This window comes from Hypanus sabinus, chromosome 7, assembly GCF_030144855.1.
Source record: "Hypanus sabinus isolate sHypSab1 chromosome 7, sHypSab1.hap1, whole genome shotgun sequence".
Taxonomy (NCBI): domain Eukaryota; kingdom Metazoa; phylum Chordata; class Chondrichthyes; order Myliobatiformes; family Dasyatidae; genus Hypanus; species Hypanus sabinus.
In genome coordinates this window covers 160,266,115-160,285,572 of record NC_082712.1, presented here as the reverse complement: position 1 = coordinate 160,285,572, position 19,458 = coordinate 160,266,115, and the positions used below count along the sequence as shown (strand labels likewise).

The window sequence follows — 19,458 nt, the reverse complement described above, 5'->3', positions numbered from 1 at the left end:
TAACTCTATCCAAAGGGTTCTGCATCTTCAGATCCTATGTCACTTCTTTCTAAGGATGTAATATCCTTTTTTTTATCAACAGAGCCATTACATTTCCTCTGTACAACAGTCTGTCTTTCCAATGCAATGAGTATCCTTCAATGTTATGCTGTCAGCAGTGATGTTTTTTCAACCACAACTTTGTGATGTCATACTGTACCTGCCAATTTACAGCTATGCTAGAAGTTCATCTACCTTATTTAGTAAACTCTGTGTTTTCAATTAAAGTACATTCAGTTTTGTATTTGTCACTCTTCTCAATTTTGTCTCCACGTTACTTGAGGATATTTTAGATTCCTTTCTAAATTTTCTGTCTTATACTTTATTCTGGAGACATCTCTTGTACTCTCCCTCCCTTCCACTTTATCCATCTTTTTCCAAGCTGTTGAACCCATCCACCCTGCTATTTAGTTTAAAGCACTATCCACAGCCCTAGTTATGTGATTTGTCAGGACCTTAGTCCCAGGATGGTTCAGGTGAAGCCCTTCCCTTCCCAATACTGGTGCTAATGCTCTACAAAGTCAAACCCACTTTTCAGACACCTATCTTGGAGCCATGCTTTTAGTGAATGGTAAAATGCTAAAAATACTTCACTATTTCACTATTTGAAACTGGTACCTGATTGATCAAAACTTCCCGTGGTAAAATGCAATCCTTTAATAGCAGTTCATCTACAGTTCATCTGCATGCCCAGTCATATCAGTCATTGAAAGGAGTAATTTTTCTGAATGTCACTGAAGAGTATCCAATAAATTCTGCCATATTTTTAATTATTCATGATCTTAATGATCATAAGATATTATAAAAATTTAAAACAATCAGGAACATGTAAAATAATTAAATTAATCTACATATAATTATTGAGTGATTAAGTAAATTTATAATTGATTCAAAATTAATTCCAAAATAAATGCAAATGACTCGGATTTCCTTCTATCTTTAGCTGCCATTCCTTTCTATTCAAATGAATGATGTTGTTGAAGCTCTGCCAGTTTAAACCTGGCTCAGGTTTAGTACCTAGATTTCCAGCAGGAACACAGAGCAGCCAGAGGAAGTTGGTATTCTGCCACTGGAAACCCTGGTGAACCAGAATTATGAACAAAAGGCCCTCTTTAAGAATGCAGCAGAAAGTTCACCTCCTGCAGCTCTCAAAAATGACTTGAATTTTTACATCGGTTCTCTTACTAAAAGTTGTTCAGCTCTGGAGAAATTAAACACGTTCGACCTCTTGGTTCAGTTTCAAAGCCAAATTTGAGTAAATTCTGATACCAATAATATTTATGAATTTTTTGACTGTTTGATTGGAATTTAAATTCACGAGTTTTAAATTATTAAGTCAATCTGAAATAATGATAAATTAAAGTCTATATTTTTAATAGAACCCAGTAAATGCTCCTGAGTTTTTGAAAGAAGATTAAAGTGAACTTTTAGGGTAATGGCCTTGCATAAGAATAGAAATGGAACTTTTTAGAGACTCAAGTCACCACTGACTTTCTCTGTTTCTTTCTTCACAGAAAAGTCCCAAGCTATTGAGATTTTTTTCTGATTTCAAGCAATAATATTATTTGCCCTGGAACCAATATTTTACAAGGAAATTTGCAGAAAATTTAAATGTTGCTAGAATATTTTCAAAAAAACATTAAATTCATATGGTGGCATAATAATATTGATTACTCTTATTCTAAGATTCGATTTACTCCCGTAATTTGCTTAGCCCACTGGCAGATTTTTGCTTGGCTGACTATCCAGGGTAACCTACTGTATATATATCCCCAGGAACAGTGAGGTGAGATAGAAGTAATGTGATGAAGAATAGCCAAATTTGTCACATGTACACTGAAGCATCAAAACATAAATGCATTGTTTGTGACAATGTACAGCACAGTCCAATGATGTGCTGGGAACAGCCTGGAAGGGTCATCATGTTGCAGCACCAATATAGCATGCCCGATTCTTACTAAGCCATTCATCTTTGGAATGTGGACCACTTAGAGGAAAGTCATGTGGTCACAAAGAGAACATAGAAACTCCTTGCAGACACAGCCAAGGTTTTTAAACACCAATTGCTAGCACTGTAAAAAGGTATACTATCATGCTCCCCAACATCAAGATCTGGGATCGGTGTTTATGGATTTAAAAATCCAGCTGAAATTCAAGCGTGGAAGAATACATCAAGTTCAATCTAAGCATTTAATATCAACTAATATTTAGTCAAAAGTAACAGGATTCATATCAGAAAATAGTTATTTAAAATAAATGAAACTGAGTCACATCATAAAAGACTGAAATGTCTTTATATTCAAACATTTATTCCAGTTGGAACACATTGACAATAAACTGAATCTGAATAATATAATTAGTACTGATGGTATAATGCTTTGTAAATACTTGAAATGTTTGTATTTTGCATTATAACTAATCCCCATCCATATTTCCAGAAGCAGGTGTAATTTGTCTAATTGTATCTTTGGAGCACTAAAACGGGGGAATTCAAACTGATAGAATAGATGTTCTCTAATTTAGTATCATTGTAGAAAATTGAATTGTTCTCTGTACAGCATTTATTAATGTTTTTTAATTATTGAAATTATATTGCATTTTTAAAATATATTTGAATCTTTTCTTACTGCACCATTTATTCCCTTGCAAACTGCCCAACAGTCTTTGAAAACTGAAGAAGCAGCTGCCAAAAATGACGTGCAAAAACTTCTGGAGATAAGCCAGAAGCAGAAGTGAGTGATTTACCTTTCATTATTGTGTATGAAAAGAGCCTGTGGTAAGTGTGTAGAATATATTGGTAATATTATTCATAATTATAGTGTTACGTATGTTCCCAGATTTAAGTAAGCAATCTGTCTTTACTCCTATTGTAACCTCTTTGGTTACCAAGCATCTAACCCTGTCAGACTAAATCATATGCCAGTGAACTTGGTTTTAAGGGAAGAATTCTGATTTAAGATTTATAATATGATACTATAGTCTCATACTGAATCCTAACTTATTATATTTTCTCTCCTACACTTATGCTTTCAATATATGACAGAGCACATCAATACAGTAAATAGGATATTAATAAATGTATGGGATTGCTTTGGTTTCCTTATTTTCTTCATTTCTTCAGTAAGTGATGTGCATATTTTACAGAGTGATAGCACACATTGTAAGCTAATAAAATTCAGATCTTAAGTACTTCAACAAAACCAGACAAATTTTTCTTCATGCCACTTATAGGCAAGCCATTGACATTTTGGCCATCGACACTCAATTGCACAGAACAATGAAAAATGTCAATGATGAAATAATGGGTGGCATAAAGACAAATTTGTCTGATTCTGTTGGGACTGTTGGTTGTGCTCTGAATTTAATTAGTCTGCAATGTCTGCAATTATCCTGTAAAATCCATATATTTTTCAGTGAAGGAATAAACAATACCATTTGAGCCTTTTGAAAACAAAAAAAGCTATTAAAAGATGGAAAACACAAGAGATTCTGCAGATGCTGGAAATCTAGAGTAACACACACAATGCTGAAGGAACTCAGCAGCTCGGGGAGAACCTATGGAATGGAATAAAGAGTTGATGTTTCCATTCGAGACCACTCTTCAGGACTGGAATGGATGGGGAGAGAAGTCAGAAAGTAGGGGAAAGGAAAAGTGTACCAGTTAAAAGATGATAGATAAAGCCAGGTGAGGGGTGAGAGGTAAGTGGGTGAGGGTGGGGATGAAGTGAGAGGCTGGGAAGTGATAGGTGCAAAAGGTAAAGGGATTAAGAAGAAGGAATCTGATAGGAGAAGACAGTGGATCATGGGTGAAAGGGAAGAAAGAGGGCATCAGAGAGAGGCAATAGGTAAGAGAGGAGAAGTAGTAAGGGGAGAGCCAGAATGTGGAATGGAACAAGGAGCAAAGGGGATGGGAGAAATTACCAGATGTTAAAGAAACTGGTGTTCATGTCATCAGATTGGGACTACCCAGACGGAATGAGGTACTGCTCCTCCAACCTGAAAGTTGGGTTTAGAAGATGGATTAGATCTTGCACATATTTATAGCTTCTATATCAATAGCCAACCAAATCAGTCTAAATCATATGGCTATCATGTTTCCAATCTAATAACACATGCTGGCAAGATTTTCACCATGTTATCGCAACTTTGTCAGTAGTAAGTTTTCTATGGACAGTATAAATATGGTTTCTAATGGAAATTTATTCTTACAGAAATCATTGTTATATATTTAAATAATCTTAACACTCATGATTTATTAGTTTGATTGAATGTTGGGGATAATATTCCCAAGATAGGTAATCAGAACACAGCACTTATTTCCTTATTTTCTATTAATCCCATAGACTCCACACACAATTACTAATGAAAACTCTTGCACAGGTACCAATCTGAGGAAGCAATAGAGCTGACCATTAGTTGTCCAAGTAAATTCAAATACCAAGGATTTGAATGCGGAAGACTGAAATGCTAACTAGAGTAGCATTAGAGTTCCAACTACATGACTCTTTGAGATATGAAAGTAAACATAGGATCCTTAGGGGAATGTAACAGATTATCAGAAAACAGGAAACTAAAGGATCCTTCAGTAAACAGCCTAGAGATAGCTTACTCTTCGAAATGACTTGCTTGGGTGAATGGGAACTTATTCAGAGAAGCGTCATGGGAGATTGGAATATTGAGACCGCGGGTGCAGCTATCCGAGAGCTCTGCACAATCACAATCTATCTCTCCCTCTCTCCCTCTCTCCCTCTCTCCCTCTCCCTCTCTCCCTCTCTCCCTCTCTCCCTCTCTCTCCCTCTCTCTCTCCCTCTCCCTCTCCCTCCCTCCTTGAGTAGGGTGAGCTCAAATAATCTTTGCTTCAGACTGTCACAACGAAACAGCAGTCTGTTCATTTCCCCCCTCACGGTGGAAGGGGTGACACTTCTCTCTCTCTTGTTCATGAGGGGGAGAGTCTGTGGCACGTCGAACTGTTGGGTGAATGATGTTTTTTTCTTGGACTGTAGATCATGGTCTCTTTAGGGACCATGCTATTGCTTGCTTGGTGGGTGGTGGGCCCTGATGCTTCCTGCTGGAATGCGCGGGGAGGTTTGATGCTTTGCTACTGCTTGTGCATGGGAGGGAGTCAGGGGGTTCTGGGGTCCTAATGTTTTTCTATCATTCATTCTTTGAGGTTTTTCTTCTGTTTTGTGGATGTTTGTGAAGAGTAAGAATTTTAGTTTGTATACTGTATACATTATCTGATTATTAAATGGAACCATTGAACCATTCAATGAATGGCAGTACTCTGTTTAATGAGAGATAAATGAAGTTTGAGGAGGTCAAGTTTCTTGTCAGGGATAATATACAGTAAATCTAGACTCAAACATTTACCTGATTCCAGAGTAAAGTGGAATCTTAGTCTCTGAATGTAGTATTCCCAGTTGAAAGCATGTAATCTTTACTTTGAAAGACTTAACATGAACTATTTCTAAATATAAACAGAAATGCTCAACACATAGACAGCAACAGAGGAGAGAGGAATTAAGTTAAACATTTTAATTAATGATATTTTACTGGAAATGGAGAAATTATTAAAAAAGATAAAGAGGAAGTTTTGAGAGAGGGAAATGCTAGAACAGTTAATTTGCAGAACTAATAATATAAATAGGAGTAACTAAAAAATTGAAATGCACATCCTTTGTGATTAGGAATGAAAGTAATAATACGTGAAATGACAGAAGTGTTTCTGTCCTGTTAATGCAATGTTATCTGATACCTAAAGGAAGGGTGATGTTGATTACTGAACTCACAGCAAGATTCAGTTGCATAGCACATAATGTCAATTTTACAGAAAACAGTCTATTTCAAAAGCAGAAGAAGCTGAACTTATAGAAGTGAGTAACAACAAAATGGCAATAAATTCAGAGCAATTTCACCAGGAAAAAAAGTGATTGAGGATAGATATATGCTTGGAAAATGTACATCCGTTCAATCTGACTTACATCAACCCAGTCAGTAACACTGACTGACAATGGAATTTCAATCTTCCTTTCACTGTCTTGGATAAACACTATTATGATGTGCACTATTATGATGTGGAGTCTTGATAACCTCCAGAAGTCTGTAAAGATGCAACTTGAAGGATTCTTAAGCTTCATTAGACTTCTTAGCCCCAGGCAAGGTCAAAATCAAAATCCAAACCAGGACCAAAGGGCTTGAGCTTGAGAAGAGAGGTAGGAGTCAATATCTTTGGCATTAGAAAGGGAATTGGGAGCCCTGGTAAACAGAAGTCAATGGACATAATAGAGAATAGTAAAAGCAATGTCATATCTTGCTGAAAGAAAATTGGTTGTAGTTGTCAGAGGTCAATCATATCAGTCCTGTGATATCACCATAGGAGTTCCTCGTGCAGTGTCCTCTGCCTCAGCAACTTCTGTTGTTTCATCAGTGACCTCCCATCTGTCATAAGGTGAGAAGTAGGGGTGTCTGATGATTCCACAATGTTCACCTTCATCCGCAACGCATCAGCAGAGAAAACAGGCCATATCTGCATGCAGTAAAGCCCCAGAAACATTTTGGCATGGGCTGACTAGTAGCATGTTACACCCGTGACACAAACTGTCAGCTATCAACAAAAAAGAATCTGCCCACCTTTGTTTTTCATTGGCATTCCTGCAGCTAAATCTGTCCCCATTTGCATCTTGGGGATTTACAACTGAGTAGAAACTCAACTGAGGTTGGAAAAGTGGCACGGAAATTAATCTTGTTGCTGCATGACACTGTCAACTTTACTCAATCGTGACTTTAGGTGCTGGTTGTGGCATTTGCAGGTTTTCACTATGCACTGGTCTCCCAAAGATATCCAGTGGGCTAATCATCCTCTTCACAGTGTTGATGGCATAGATGGACAGGAGCTGGCGAGAGTTAATGGATTAAGTTTTAGATTACTAGGGGAACTGAACTGAAGTATTTACTAAGAGCTGGCATAGACTTGATGGGCTGAATTTTAAGGAAAGATGAGATACAAAATACCATGAACACAAGAACAGATCCCAATGAAGGGACCCAGCCTGAAACTTTGACTGTTTATTCCCCTCCATTAATGCTGCTTGGTGTGCTGAGTGCCTCCAACATCTTGTGTGTCACTATAGATTTTCAGCATCTGCAGGATCTCTTGTGCTTAAAGCAGGCCAAAGCCTGGGCATCCTTTGGCTGATGACATATTCTTATATCCTAAGGTCTTTTCCTCCAAATACAATTGAGGAGCATGATGGAATGCTCTCCACTTGCCTGGATGAATATAACTTCAAAATCTCTCTAGAGGAGCGATACCATCCAGAGCAAAGTATCCCTCTTGATTTTCATCTATCACTGCCATACGGGTGGCTGCAATGTTTACCACTCAGTGCACCTATTTGCCAAGTCTATACCACCAATGCATCTAAACCTGTAACTTTTGCCAGCAAGAAGGTCAAGGGTAGGAGAGCATGAGAACACCACCACCAGCCAATTCTCTCCAAGTCCCACACTAGCCTGTCCTTGAAGTATATTGCCAATTCTTAGTCACTTGATCTGAATCCTGGAACACTCTACCTGACAGTAAGTTAAGAGCATCCTCACCATAAGAAGTGCAGTGCTTTAAGGAGATGGCTAACCACCACATTTAAAGGACGTAATGGTGTTTGATTAGCATGGACCTTGTCATCAAGGGACATAACCCATAAAAAAAGGGTCCAAAAGAAGTATGGTGTGGAAATGAAGCAGGGAATAACCCGGAGTCAATGCTTTAGACAGAGTGGAGCTGTTTCACAATGGGATCACTAATTGTCTGTTTATCTAAAGAAGAAAAGATTGTATTTTGACCCATGAAGACCAAGTACCAAATTGTAAGAGATGCAAGTAAATGTCTTAATCACTTGGACAGAGAACTCAAGATCCAAGATGCTGGGAGATATAAGTGCAGCCGATGTACAGTAACTTCTCCAGCTGCAAGTGTGGTGTTCTAGAGCACCTCAAAGCTAGGTAAAGCATAAGCTCTAATAAATTTCTACCGATGTACCACAGAGATCATTTTAACTGTTTGTATCACCAGCTGGTATGCAGGGGCCAGCTGCAGAGGGTTGTCAACTCAGACAGCTCCACCATGAGCTCTAGCCTACCCAGGATTGAGGATATCTTCAAAAGATGATGTCTCAAAAAAAGTGGCCTCCATCATTACGGACCATCACCACCCAAGACATGCCCCCCTCTCATTCTTACAATCAGGGAGGAGGTATAGGAGCCTGAAGACACATACTTAATGTTTTAGGAATAGCTTTTTTTCCTCTGCCATCAGATTTTTAATAGACAATGGACGCATAAACACTACCTCACTATTTTGCTCTCTTTTTGCACTACTTATTGTTGTATTCTTTATATTCATGCATACCATGGGTTACTAATAAAGAAACATCTTCTGGAAGAAATAGAACTTTTATTTAACAACCACCACCATGTGTTTACAATACCATCTTCCTGATCTTTCAATCATTCCTTTGCATACTCAGAACTCTCTCCAATCACGTTCTTACACATCATATCACCACATCTTCCTTTCCTTAAAAAGAAAGACGATTAGCAATATCGACCAGAGCAAATGCATAATTTAACATGTCTCTATCAGTTTATGAACATGAGAAGACCTTTTAAGTGGTTCACACAATTCTTGTGTTTCTTTGTTATTTCCGTGTTTTGTCTGGTCTGCATCAGTTAACTGAAACTCTGAAGTTGGCCCTTTCTTGAGGTCTTTGCGATTTCTTCTTAACACTGCTCCTTCTTCTGTTTGGACCATGTATGATCTGGGTTGTACTTCTTCAAGTACGGTAGCTTTCTGTGTCCATATGTTCATTTTGCCTTGTATCCTTTCTCCTTGGTGCAGTTCAGGTAATGGACGAGAACGTCTGTCAAAGTATATTTTCTGCTTTGCTTTGTGTTCATCTTTCCATCTGTTCATTTGTTCACCTCCCTCTGTTCTCAGAAGGCTCTCATCTATTGGCAGATTGGATCTCAAACAGCGTCCCATCAAGAGCTGAGCAGGTGAAAATCCACATTCAAGTGGAGTACTGCGATAGGCTATCAAAGCTTTATAAAAATCACCTCCACTATCTTTTGCTTTGTGCATCAGTTTCTTGATAATTCCTACCAACTTCTCAACTGGTCCATTGGACTGAGGGAAAAATGGAGTAGATGTCGTAAGAACAAAGCCTCATTCATGAGCAAAATGTCTCATGCATTCACCATTGAATTGTGGACCATTGTCTGTGAAAACTTTGTCAGGTACACCATGTCTGGAAAGAACTGATTTCATGTATGTAATTACATTCTCCGCACTTGTTCTGCTCAGACCACACACTTCGGGATACGATGAGTAATAATCTGTTATTAATAGATAATCTTTGTTGTCAGTTACAAAAAGATCAACGCCTACCTTCTGATCAGGTCTTTGAGGATTAGGATGTGGATGCAGTGGCTCCTTAGAATTGCTAGGTTGGTATTTAAGGCATATTTGACAAGAACACACCAATTCTGCAATGTCTTGATTTATCCTGGGCCAAAACAACACTTCCCATGCCCTTCTCTTACATTTTTCAATTTCTAGCTGGCCTACATGAATTTTTCCAAACACTTCTTTTCAGAGACTTTTAGGAATCACAATTCTGCTACCTTTGTATATTATCCCATCCACAACAGAAAGTTCTGATCTGTGGTTCCAATATTCTTGTATCTCTGAGGTCCAGTCATGTTTATTATCTGGCCATCCATCCATCACCACTTGTATTACCTGACTGAGAATTTTGTCCTTCTCTGTCTCAAGACGCAGCAGTTCCAACTTTTTGGAAGCAAGAGGTACAGTGTCTATAATCATATTAACAAATGCCTGAGCATCAATAGCGTCTCTGTGACTGTCTTTTGTTGTTGGAACCACAGCTCTGGAAAGTGTGTCATCCATGTACATGAATTTTCCAGGTGTGTGTGACACATTCAATACATAACTTTGCTGTTTGATCATCATTCACTGAATTCGCAAAGGACAATCACTTGAGGGTGTGCAAAACAACGTAATCAAAGGCTTATGATCAGTTTCAACATCAATAGATTGCCCTGACACAAACTGATGAAATCTCTCGCAAGCGGACATAATGCTGAGCAATTCTTTTTCAATTTGGGCATACCTTGTTTCTTGGTCGGATAATGAACAAAATGCATATGCCACTGGTAGCCATTCCTTATCATGTTTCTGGATTAATACTGCTCCTAAGACTTCTTGAGATGCATCACATGAGATTTTGATGGGTCTCTCAGCATCATAGAATCTCAACACAGGTTCTTTAGTGAGCACTTACTTGAGATTTTGCCATGCCTTCTCCTGTTCATGATTCCAGCTCCATTCATTTTTCTTTTCTGTTAGCTGCTTCAATGGAGCAAGCTGTTCCAAAAGATTGGGTATGAATTTTCCCAAGTATTTGACCATTTCCATGAACCTTTGAACATCCTTTTTACATTGCGGTCTTGGCATGCTCTCAATAGCAGAAACCTTCAATGGATCAGGACACACACCCTCATTGCTAACTATATCACCCACAAAGGTAAGTTCAGTCCCTCCTAGCTGACATTTGTCCTTATTCAACTTCAGGTTTGCCTTGAGTGCCTTGAGTCTGAGGAGAGAAAAAGATTTAAGAAAGCTTGAAAACTTGGCCACTTAGTTTAAGATTTTATGCACTATGTGATCATTTTAAAGCTGAATATTCAGAAGGAGTGACAAACACGCTGTGCAATTGTGAATTCATAGCCTGTACCTCCTAGGGTCTAGTGATATCAGGGTGGTAAAAATGCTATTTCTGCATCCACCACTGTCTAAAACCCTTAAAATATATACTTCTAAGAAATCACTCACTCTTCTAACTCTGAGCGTATATCCCCAAACTGCTTGATTTCTCCTTGCAGCACAGAAATATTATCTCAGGAAACAAATAGAAACTTCTCTAGATTCCCTTAATTACAAATGTATTCTTCCATCAAGGGAGCTAACATTAGTATACGAAATTCTAGATGCACAATTTACTGTATATAATAGCAAAAGGCATATTTAGTCCTGAAATCAATGTACTTTAAATAATGGTCAACATACCATTTGTCTTGCTAATTGCACTTTGACTAATCATTATTCATGTCCAAGAATATCCAGATCCCATTTTTCAATCTAACACCATTTAAAAAATACTCTGTTTTTTCTATTTTATCTACCAATGAGAATGATGGTATATTTTTCCACAATTCATTCCCGCTGTGTACTTTGCTTCACGGAAGCATGGCTATCCTCTGCTATTTTGGATGCAGTGCTACAGCTACACCATTCACCACAAAGGCTTAGTATTTTAAAGATAGAGGAGGTGGAGTATGCTTTATGATTACCTTATTGTGGTGCACAGATGTAGCATTCTGTCTTAGTCCGACTCACCTGACCTGGAACATCCAGCCGTCAAGTGACGTCCCTCTGAGGGAGTGTTCTGCCATCATCCTGGTAGATTCCACCTCAGGACAATGTCAGCCAGCACTGCAGGAGCTGAGCACGGTGATCAGCAGTCACAACAGAATACACCCAGTTGCCTTCCTTATCATTGCGGGGTATTTCAACCAGGCTAACTTGTAGAATTCTTTGAAAAACTACCAGGAACATATCACCTGTGGAACCAGAGGAGCCAATTCGCTTAACTACTGTTATACCACCATCAAGTACGCTTATCGTGCCATCCCACACCCACAGTTTGGAAAGTCGAATCAACTGGCTGTACTTACAAATATGGTGTATAGACAGAGACTAAATAGCACAGCACCAGTGGTGAGCACCAAGAAGATATGGTCAAGGGAGGTGGAGGAGCACTTTCAGGACTGCTTTGAGTCAGTGGACTGGACAAAATTCAGGGATTCATCTCTGAATTTGAATGAATATGCCACAGTTGTCATCGACCTGAGTAGATCAATGTGTACCTTTGAGAACATACCTGTCATACCCAAACCAAAAGCCATGGATTAACTAGGGGATTTGCAGTCTGCTGTGGGCTAGATCTGTGGTTTTCAAAGTTGCTGATCCAGAACTTTAGAGGAAGTCCAGGTACAACATACAGAATGTTATTTTAAAAGGGAGAAAATGATTCTGATTGAAGATAGAGACAGAATCGGATGCTCTGTCAGGGTTTGCAAGTCATTACTTTCAACAAGGCAAAACTTAACATCTTGAATGGCAGAGTTGTTTCTCTCCCAGATGAGCTCAATGCCTTTATGCATGTTTTGAAAGTGAAAATAAGACTACAGTTTGCAAATGCCCACAGCACCTTCTGATCCTGTGATCTCTATCAGACCACCTTCCAAGAGGGTAAACCCTCACAAGCATCAGGCCCCAATGGTCTAGTTGGTAGGGCATTGAAAACCCGTGTCAACCAACCTGGCCGGGTGTTCAAGGACATCTTCAATCTCTCACTGCTGCAGCAGGTTGTCACCTGCTTCAACAGAGTGACAATCATACCAGCGCCCAGGAAAAGCAGGCGAGCTGCCTCAACAACTATTGCCCAGTTGCACTCACATCTACTGTGATGTAGTGTTTTGAAAGGTTGGTCAAGGCTAGGATCACCTCCTGCATAAGCAAAGACCTGGACCCGCTGCAATCGGCCTATCACCACGATAGGTCTACTGCTGATGTAATCTCACTGGTTTGTCTCTCGGCTTTGGATCACCTGGACAACAGCAATACCTGTGTCAGGCTGTGACGTCAGGGCCTCCGTACATTCCTCTGTAATTGGATCCTTAACTTCCTCATCGAGAGACCACAGTCTGTACAGACTGGAAACACCATCTCCTCTTCGCTGACATCAACACTAATGCACTTCTAGGATGTGTGCTTAGCCCACAGATCTACTCTCTCTCTCTACACACACACATGACTGTGTGGCTAGGCATAGCTCAAACACCATCTATAAATTTGCCAATGACCCAATTATGATCATTAGAATTTCAGATGGTGCCAAGGAGGTGTACAGGAGTGAGATAGATCAGCTAGTGACAAAACAACAACCTTGCACTCAGATCAGTGGACTTCAGGGAAAGGAAGTCGGGAGTACACACACTAGGCCTCGTTGAAGGAATTGCATTGGAAAGGGTGAGCAGTTTCAAGTTCCTAGGTGTCAACGTCTCTGAAGATCTCTCCTGGGTCCACAATATTGATGCAACTACAATGAAGGCATAACAGCAGCTATACTTCACTAGGAATCTGAGGAAACTTGTTATGACACTAATAACTCTCACAAAATTCTACAAATGTACTGTGGAGAGTATTCTAACCAATTGCATTACAGTGTGCTTTGGAGGGGCCACTGCACAGAATTGTAAAATGCTCCAGAAAGTCGTAAACTCAGCCAGTACCATCGGAGACACGTGCCTCCCCAGCACTGGGGGCACTTTCAAAGGCCAATGCCTCAAAAAGACGGGATCCATTAATAAGGACCCCCCAACACTCAGGAAGTGCCCTCTTCTCATTGCTTCCATCAAGAAGGAAATACAGGAGCATGAAGACACACACTGAATGTTTCAAAAAGAGTTACTTCCCTTCCACCATCACATTTTATTGGTTCACTGTTTACAGTATTTACAGACACACACACATATACATATATATTTATTTATGCAATGAATAGTTTATTATTATTATGATTTGTAAAATGCTGCTGCACAGTTAAACACATTTCACGATATATGCCATTATAGTAAACCTGATTTTGATTCACAGAGCCTAGCTTTATCCCTCTGTACCCTCTTTGAATACTTCTCAATTCCCATCTGAGCATTGGTGTTGTATTTTCAAAAATCATCAAAACATTATAGTTGGTCTTCTCGACCAAATCATTGAGCTACTGTGCCTATAAAAAGTATTCAGCCCTCTTGCAAGTTTTCATGTTTTATTGTTTTACAACGTTGAATCACAGTGGATTTAATTTGGCTTTCCTGACACTGATCACCAAAAAAAGACTTTCATGTCAAAGTGAATATGGATCTCTACAAAGTGATCTAAATTAATTACAAATGTAAAACACAAAATAATTGATTGCATAAGTATTCACCCCCTCTAATATGACACACTAAATTAGCACTGGTGCAGCCAATCGGTTTTAGAAGTCATATAATTAGTTAAATGAAGATCTGTTTTTGGAGACCTGTGTGTGGTCAAGGTGTTTCGATTGTAGAGAAAATACACCTGTGTCCGGAAGATCCAACTGCTGGTGGGTCAGTATCCTGGCAAAAACTACACCACAAAGACAAAAGAACACTCCAAACAACTCTGCAAGAAGGTTATTGAAAAGCACAAGTCAGGAGATGGATACACAAAAATTTCCAAGTCACTGAATATATCTTGCAGTACAGTTAAGTCAGTCATCAAGAAATGGAAAGAATATGGCTCTGCTGTAAATCTGCCTAGATCAGGCTATCTTCAAAAACTGAGGGACTATGCAAAAAGGGGAGTAGTGAGGGACCTAAAACAACTCTGGAGGAGTTACAAGCTTCAGTGGTCAAGATGGGAGAGACTGCACATACAACAATGAGCTTTTTGGCCATCAGACTAAATGCTATGTTTGGTGTAAGGCAAACATTGCACATCATCAAAAACACACCACCCTTTCCGTGAAGCATGGTGGTGGCTGCATCATGCTGTGGGGATGCTTCACTTCAGCAGGCCTTAGAATACTTGTGAAGGTAGAGGGTAAAGTACATGCAGCAAAATACAGGGAAATCCTGGAGGAAAACCTGATGTAGTCTGCAAGAGAACTGCAACTTGGGAGAAGATTTGTTTTCCAGCAAGACAATGACCCCAAGCATAAAGCCAAAGCTACACAGGAATGTCTTAAAAACAACAAAGTTAATGTCCTGGAGTGGCTAAGTCAGAATCCAGAGCTCAATCCAATTGAGAGTTTGAGGCTGGACTTGAAAAGGGCTGTTCACTCATGATCCCCATGCAATCTGACAGAGCTTGAGCAGTTTTGTAAAGAAGAGGTGCGGAAAAATTGCAATGTCCAGACGTGCAAAGCTGATAGAGGCCTATCCATGGAGACTCAAGGCCGTAACTCCTGGTAATGGTGCATTTACCATGTACTGACTTGACGGCAGTGAGTAAATATGCAATTAATTATTCTTTGTTTTATGTTTGTAATTAACTTAGATCACTTTGTAGCGATCTCTTCACTTTGACACAAAAGTCTTTTTTTGGTGATCAGTGTCAAAAGAGCCGAATTAAATCCACTGTGATTTCATGAAACATGAAAAAAAACATGAAGACTTCCAATGGGGGTAGGGAATAATTTTTATAGGCACTGTAGATAGTGATAAGCTGAGGTCCAAGTGGCAGCTTCTGTAGGACCCTTAAGTTACAACCACCAAACCAGAAAATTGCACATTTCTTTCTTGGGTTGCTATACCAAATCCATATTTCACCCCAATTCCCAAGTTTTTAAAATTCTCTTTTTGGACCTCAAGTGTAGCACCTTGTTAAAAGCCTTCTGAAAGAGCAAATACACCACATTAATTACTTTGGCCTTGTCAGTGGGGCTGGCTACAAACTCAAAACATTCTAATTGGTTTGTCAAATATGCTGGCTCTTTCATATATGCCTGTCAGCTCAAGGCTATTGTTATTTTCCAAGGATCTTGTTACCAGACCCTTCAAATAGATACCAGCATTTCCCCCACAGATAAAGCTGTTTTTTTTTCTGAAGCTGCATTCAGTCTTTGGAGATATTTCTAGTACTCATGGAAGTTTAGAAGATAAGAACTAATGTATTCACTTTGTCTATTATCATTTCTTTTAAAATCTTGAGATGCAGCTTTTCTCCCCAATATCTTTATTTATAAACTAAAGTTAATTTATTTTACTCACAGTTTCAGAGATGAACTCCACTATTTCCAATGGGTTTTACTTCCAAAAGTGCAGACAAAGTATATTTATTTAATTCTCTGCATTTGCTTAGTTCCTAATATGATTTCATCCTCTATCTCAGTTTGTAGCAGATCCCCATTAACTTCTGCTAATAGATTCTTCACATATTTATTCACATTTTTGCAATCTGTTCTTGTGTTTCATTTCCAGGTTCCTCTTGTTGTATATCTTCCTTTTCTATCATTTTTAATGCTGCTCCTTGTTGAATTCTTCCTACTTGCTTAGTTTAGATTTAATTCTATTGTTTCATGTTGAATTTAAGCACTGCCAATGTTGACATAAAATTTTAATATATTATGATCACTCTTCCCTGAAGGTCTCTTACGTTGTCCCAGTCCTTAGTGTCTTTTATGGAAGCGTATAAGCTTTACCCTTTGATATAATATTATCTTAAACTTACCTTGTCCACAAACTTTCCAGTTTTTTGTGTTATTTGTTTTGTAAAGTCAAAGTTGAGTTTATTGTCATTGTACAAGTACATGTAGAAACAGGTGCAATGAAAATCTTATTTGTAGCGGCATCACAAGCACATAGTATCATATAAGCAGATTCACAAAAGACGCAAGTTAAACAGATAATATATATATATAGTTCTAAACTAAGTATTTTCAAATGTAAGCTGTTATCTATTTAATATTATACTTTTCAATGTGCAGTATTGTGCAAATGTCTTAGGCACATACATATATATATAGCTAGGGTGCCTAAAATTTTTGCACAGCACAGTAGAAATTTTAATGTATTCCACTGTACTGCTGCCACAAAAAAGAAAGCAAATTTCATGACATAAGTGAGTGATGATAAAACTGATCCTGATATGGGACTCTAATGTGGATTGAGAGTGGGAAGGGGACAGTAAGTGGGGAATTGTGGTTGGCAAAAGGGGAAGGGAGAGGGAAGCACCAGAGAAACATTTTGTAATGATCAATCAACTAGTTATTTGAGATCGTGACCTTGCCTGGTGACTCAGGGGAGGGTGAGTCTGCCCCTAGCACCCCTTTTCTGCCACCTGTCCCACACCCACCCTGAGACACTCCACTCTCACCATTTCCAACAGCTTTTGATCCCACCTGATTTACAAACTTGCTCACCACTTCATATTGACAAATACAGTACTGTGCAAAAGCTTTAGGCAGCTTACTCAGTATATATCTCCAAGCATTTTGCATTGTTCTGTCGTTTCCAAATTTACTGAAGTGGAGATATGTCCCACACATTTATATTTGCATCATTTAGATTTAATACTATTATTTCCGGTTGAACTTATAAACTGTCAATCTTGACATAACATTTCTGTAATATTATGACCACTCTTCCCTAAAGGTCTCTTAATTACTAACATGCCAATTAAACATTTCTCATTGGCCTACTATGTACAGCAAGTGTTAAAACTGCTCAGACAAGCAAGTTAGTCATCAGTTTTATATTTGTGTGCTGTGCAGCTTAGGAAATGTTACTGATTTCCAATGTGGCAGCCTAGAAGTTACCTGGAATAGGCATGTTCAGACTTGAATTGCCCTTTACTTCAGCATTTTGTCCTTATTTCTTTCAGGAAGATAATTAACTGCAGGCAGCATAGTAAAAAGAGCCAAGGATACTGAAGTCTCCCTCCCCCTTTTTGTGTAACTTGCTGGAAGTGTTGTCCACAAAGAGCTCAAAGCATTGCTGAGGATCCGTACCCGCCCCCCCCCCCCCCCCCCCCCCGCCATCCCCTAACTGCTTTCACCCACTACTGACAGGAAGGAGGTACAGGAGTGTCAGGACTAAGAATGTCAGACTTGGTAGCAGATTCTGCCCTTAGGCTATGAGATTAATGAATACCCTACCACCACCAAGGTCCTGTCACTAAGACAGCAAACGGTTTATTGTTTACCTGCGCTGTGTATTACATGTATTTTGAATTATAATTTATTAACTTGTTTGTGGTAATATTTTGTTTTGTGTGCTGTATGTTATAAATGTTTTGTGGGGGCACCAAGGTCCAGAGGAATGTTGTTTCATTTAGTTATATATAGTATATGTACGGTCAGATGACAATGAACTTGAACTTCAACTTGATAGGTCTGTTGACAGACCCTTGTGAAGTAAGCTTTCCAGAATTACAGCTTTTCTGACAGTTCTAAGGACATTTGTTTTCCCTGAATATTCAGGGGGAAGGCTTAAAAGTCCTCTTCTGATACAGTATATTGAACTGTGTTGGTATCTGTCGATTCATCCTTCTTCATTTTCTCTAAGGCAAAATAATGTTAGATTATCCGAAGGATGGCTGAATTCCAAATAGGATGCAGGGAAGCAGAAATGACTCAGCAAGCCTTCTGTGTTTGCAGAACAACTAGCATTTCCATTAAGTCACCTTCAGTAACAAAAAGAAACTTGTTCCATAAGAACTCAATGGTAGGTTCAGACCCTGTGTGTAGGATAAAATGCTTGTCTTATACAAATTCAACACATTCCTGCATATGTTCACAGACTGAGGGAATCTCATGGCAATGATACAATATAGATTACTAATTGATGTCAGCGTACTTAGAAATGACTTTGAACCGTATGTTTATTTCAGAAGAGATTTCACAGAACATTGGCTGGACTCCTTTGAGTATTTACACTCACTTTGATTGGTATTTGCAATAAAACAAATCCCTGACCTTTGATGCCAAGCCTGAAGAGAGGCCATAACTTGTCATAAGAGATTCTACAGATGTTGGAAATCTTGAGAACGTACACAGAATGCTAGAGGAACTCAGTGGGTCAGGCAGCATCAACAGAAGGAAATAATCAGTTGACGCTTTGGGTTGAGGTACTTCATCAGGACTTATGAATTCCAATAAAGTGTCTCAGCCAAAATTTTGACTTTTTATTTCCCTCCATAGATGCTGCCTGACCTGCTGAGTTCCTCCAGGATGTTGTATATGCCGCTTATAATTTGCACTCTAGTTTTGTGGATCTGAAAACTAAGATAAAATGATCCAACATGCAGAATTTTTAATATTTCTTCTGGACAATGATTGTTAAATTGGGTTTGTTACCCCTTTAAGGATAGTACTATGTGGCTAATTGCTCTAAAGTTAGAAAAAAAGTTTTGCAAATTTTCAAATGTCCTTGAATAAAAAAAGATCGATTTTGTATGACTCAAGTCTGATGTATGTAAATATGGAAATGACTTAAGTAGACATTAAGGATCTTCACTAAGCACATGACAGATCATCTAATAACTAAGGAAGAATGGTAGAAACATTTACCCAAATTTATGTTCAAGTACCCTTGCTGGCCAATATAAACAACTGGAAGAATCAGAGATCAAAGTGCGTATCTGTAAAGAAATATGCCCAATTATCCAAAATTCAGAAATCTCGATAGTTCCTTCTCCCTGAGTGGGAAGCCAGAAAGAACTCCCTTAATAGTTCTTATATCAAACACACTACA

At 38.8% G+C, this 19,458-nt stretch overlaps 1 protein-coding gene across 3 annotated transcripts in view; it reads left to right on the top strand.

Moving 5' to 3' along the window:
• Positions 1–19,458, top strand: part of luzp2 (leucine zipper protein 2) — a 409,997-nt gene that overhangs the window by 212,794 nt on the left and 177,745 nt on the right. For 2 of the 3 annotated variants that reach the window (XM_059976014.1, XM_059976015.1), the window contains exon 3: positions 2,701–2,771. The exons of the other annotated variant lie outside the window; for it this stretch is intronic. In XM_059976014.1, coding sequence (XP_059831997.1) covers positions 2,701–2,771 — 71 coding nt within the window. The remainder of the gene's footprint in view (positions 1–2,700; positions 2,772–19,458) is intronic. 3 annotated transcript variants of the gene reach the window in all.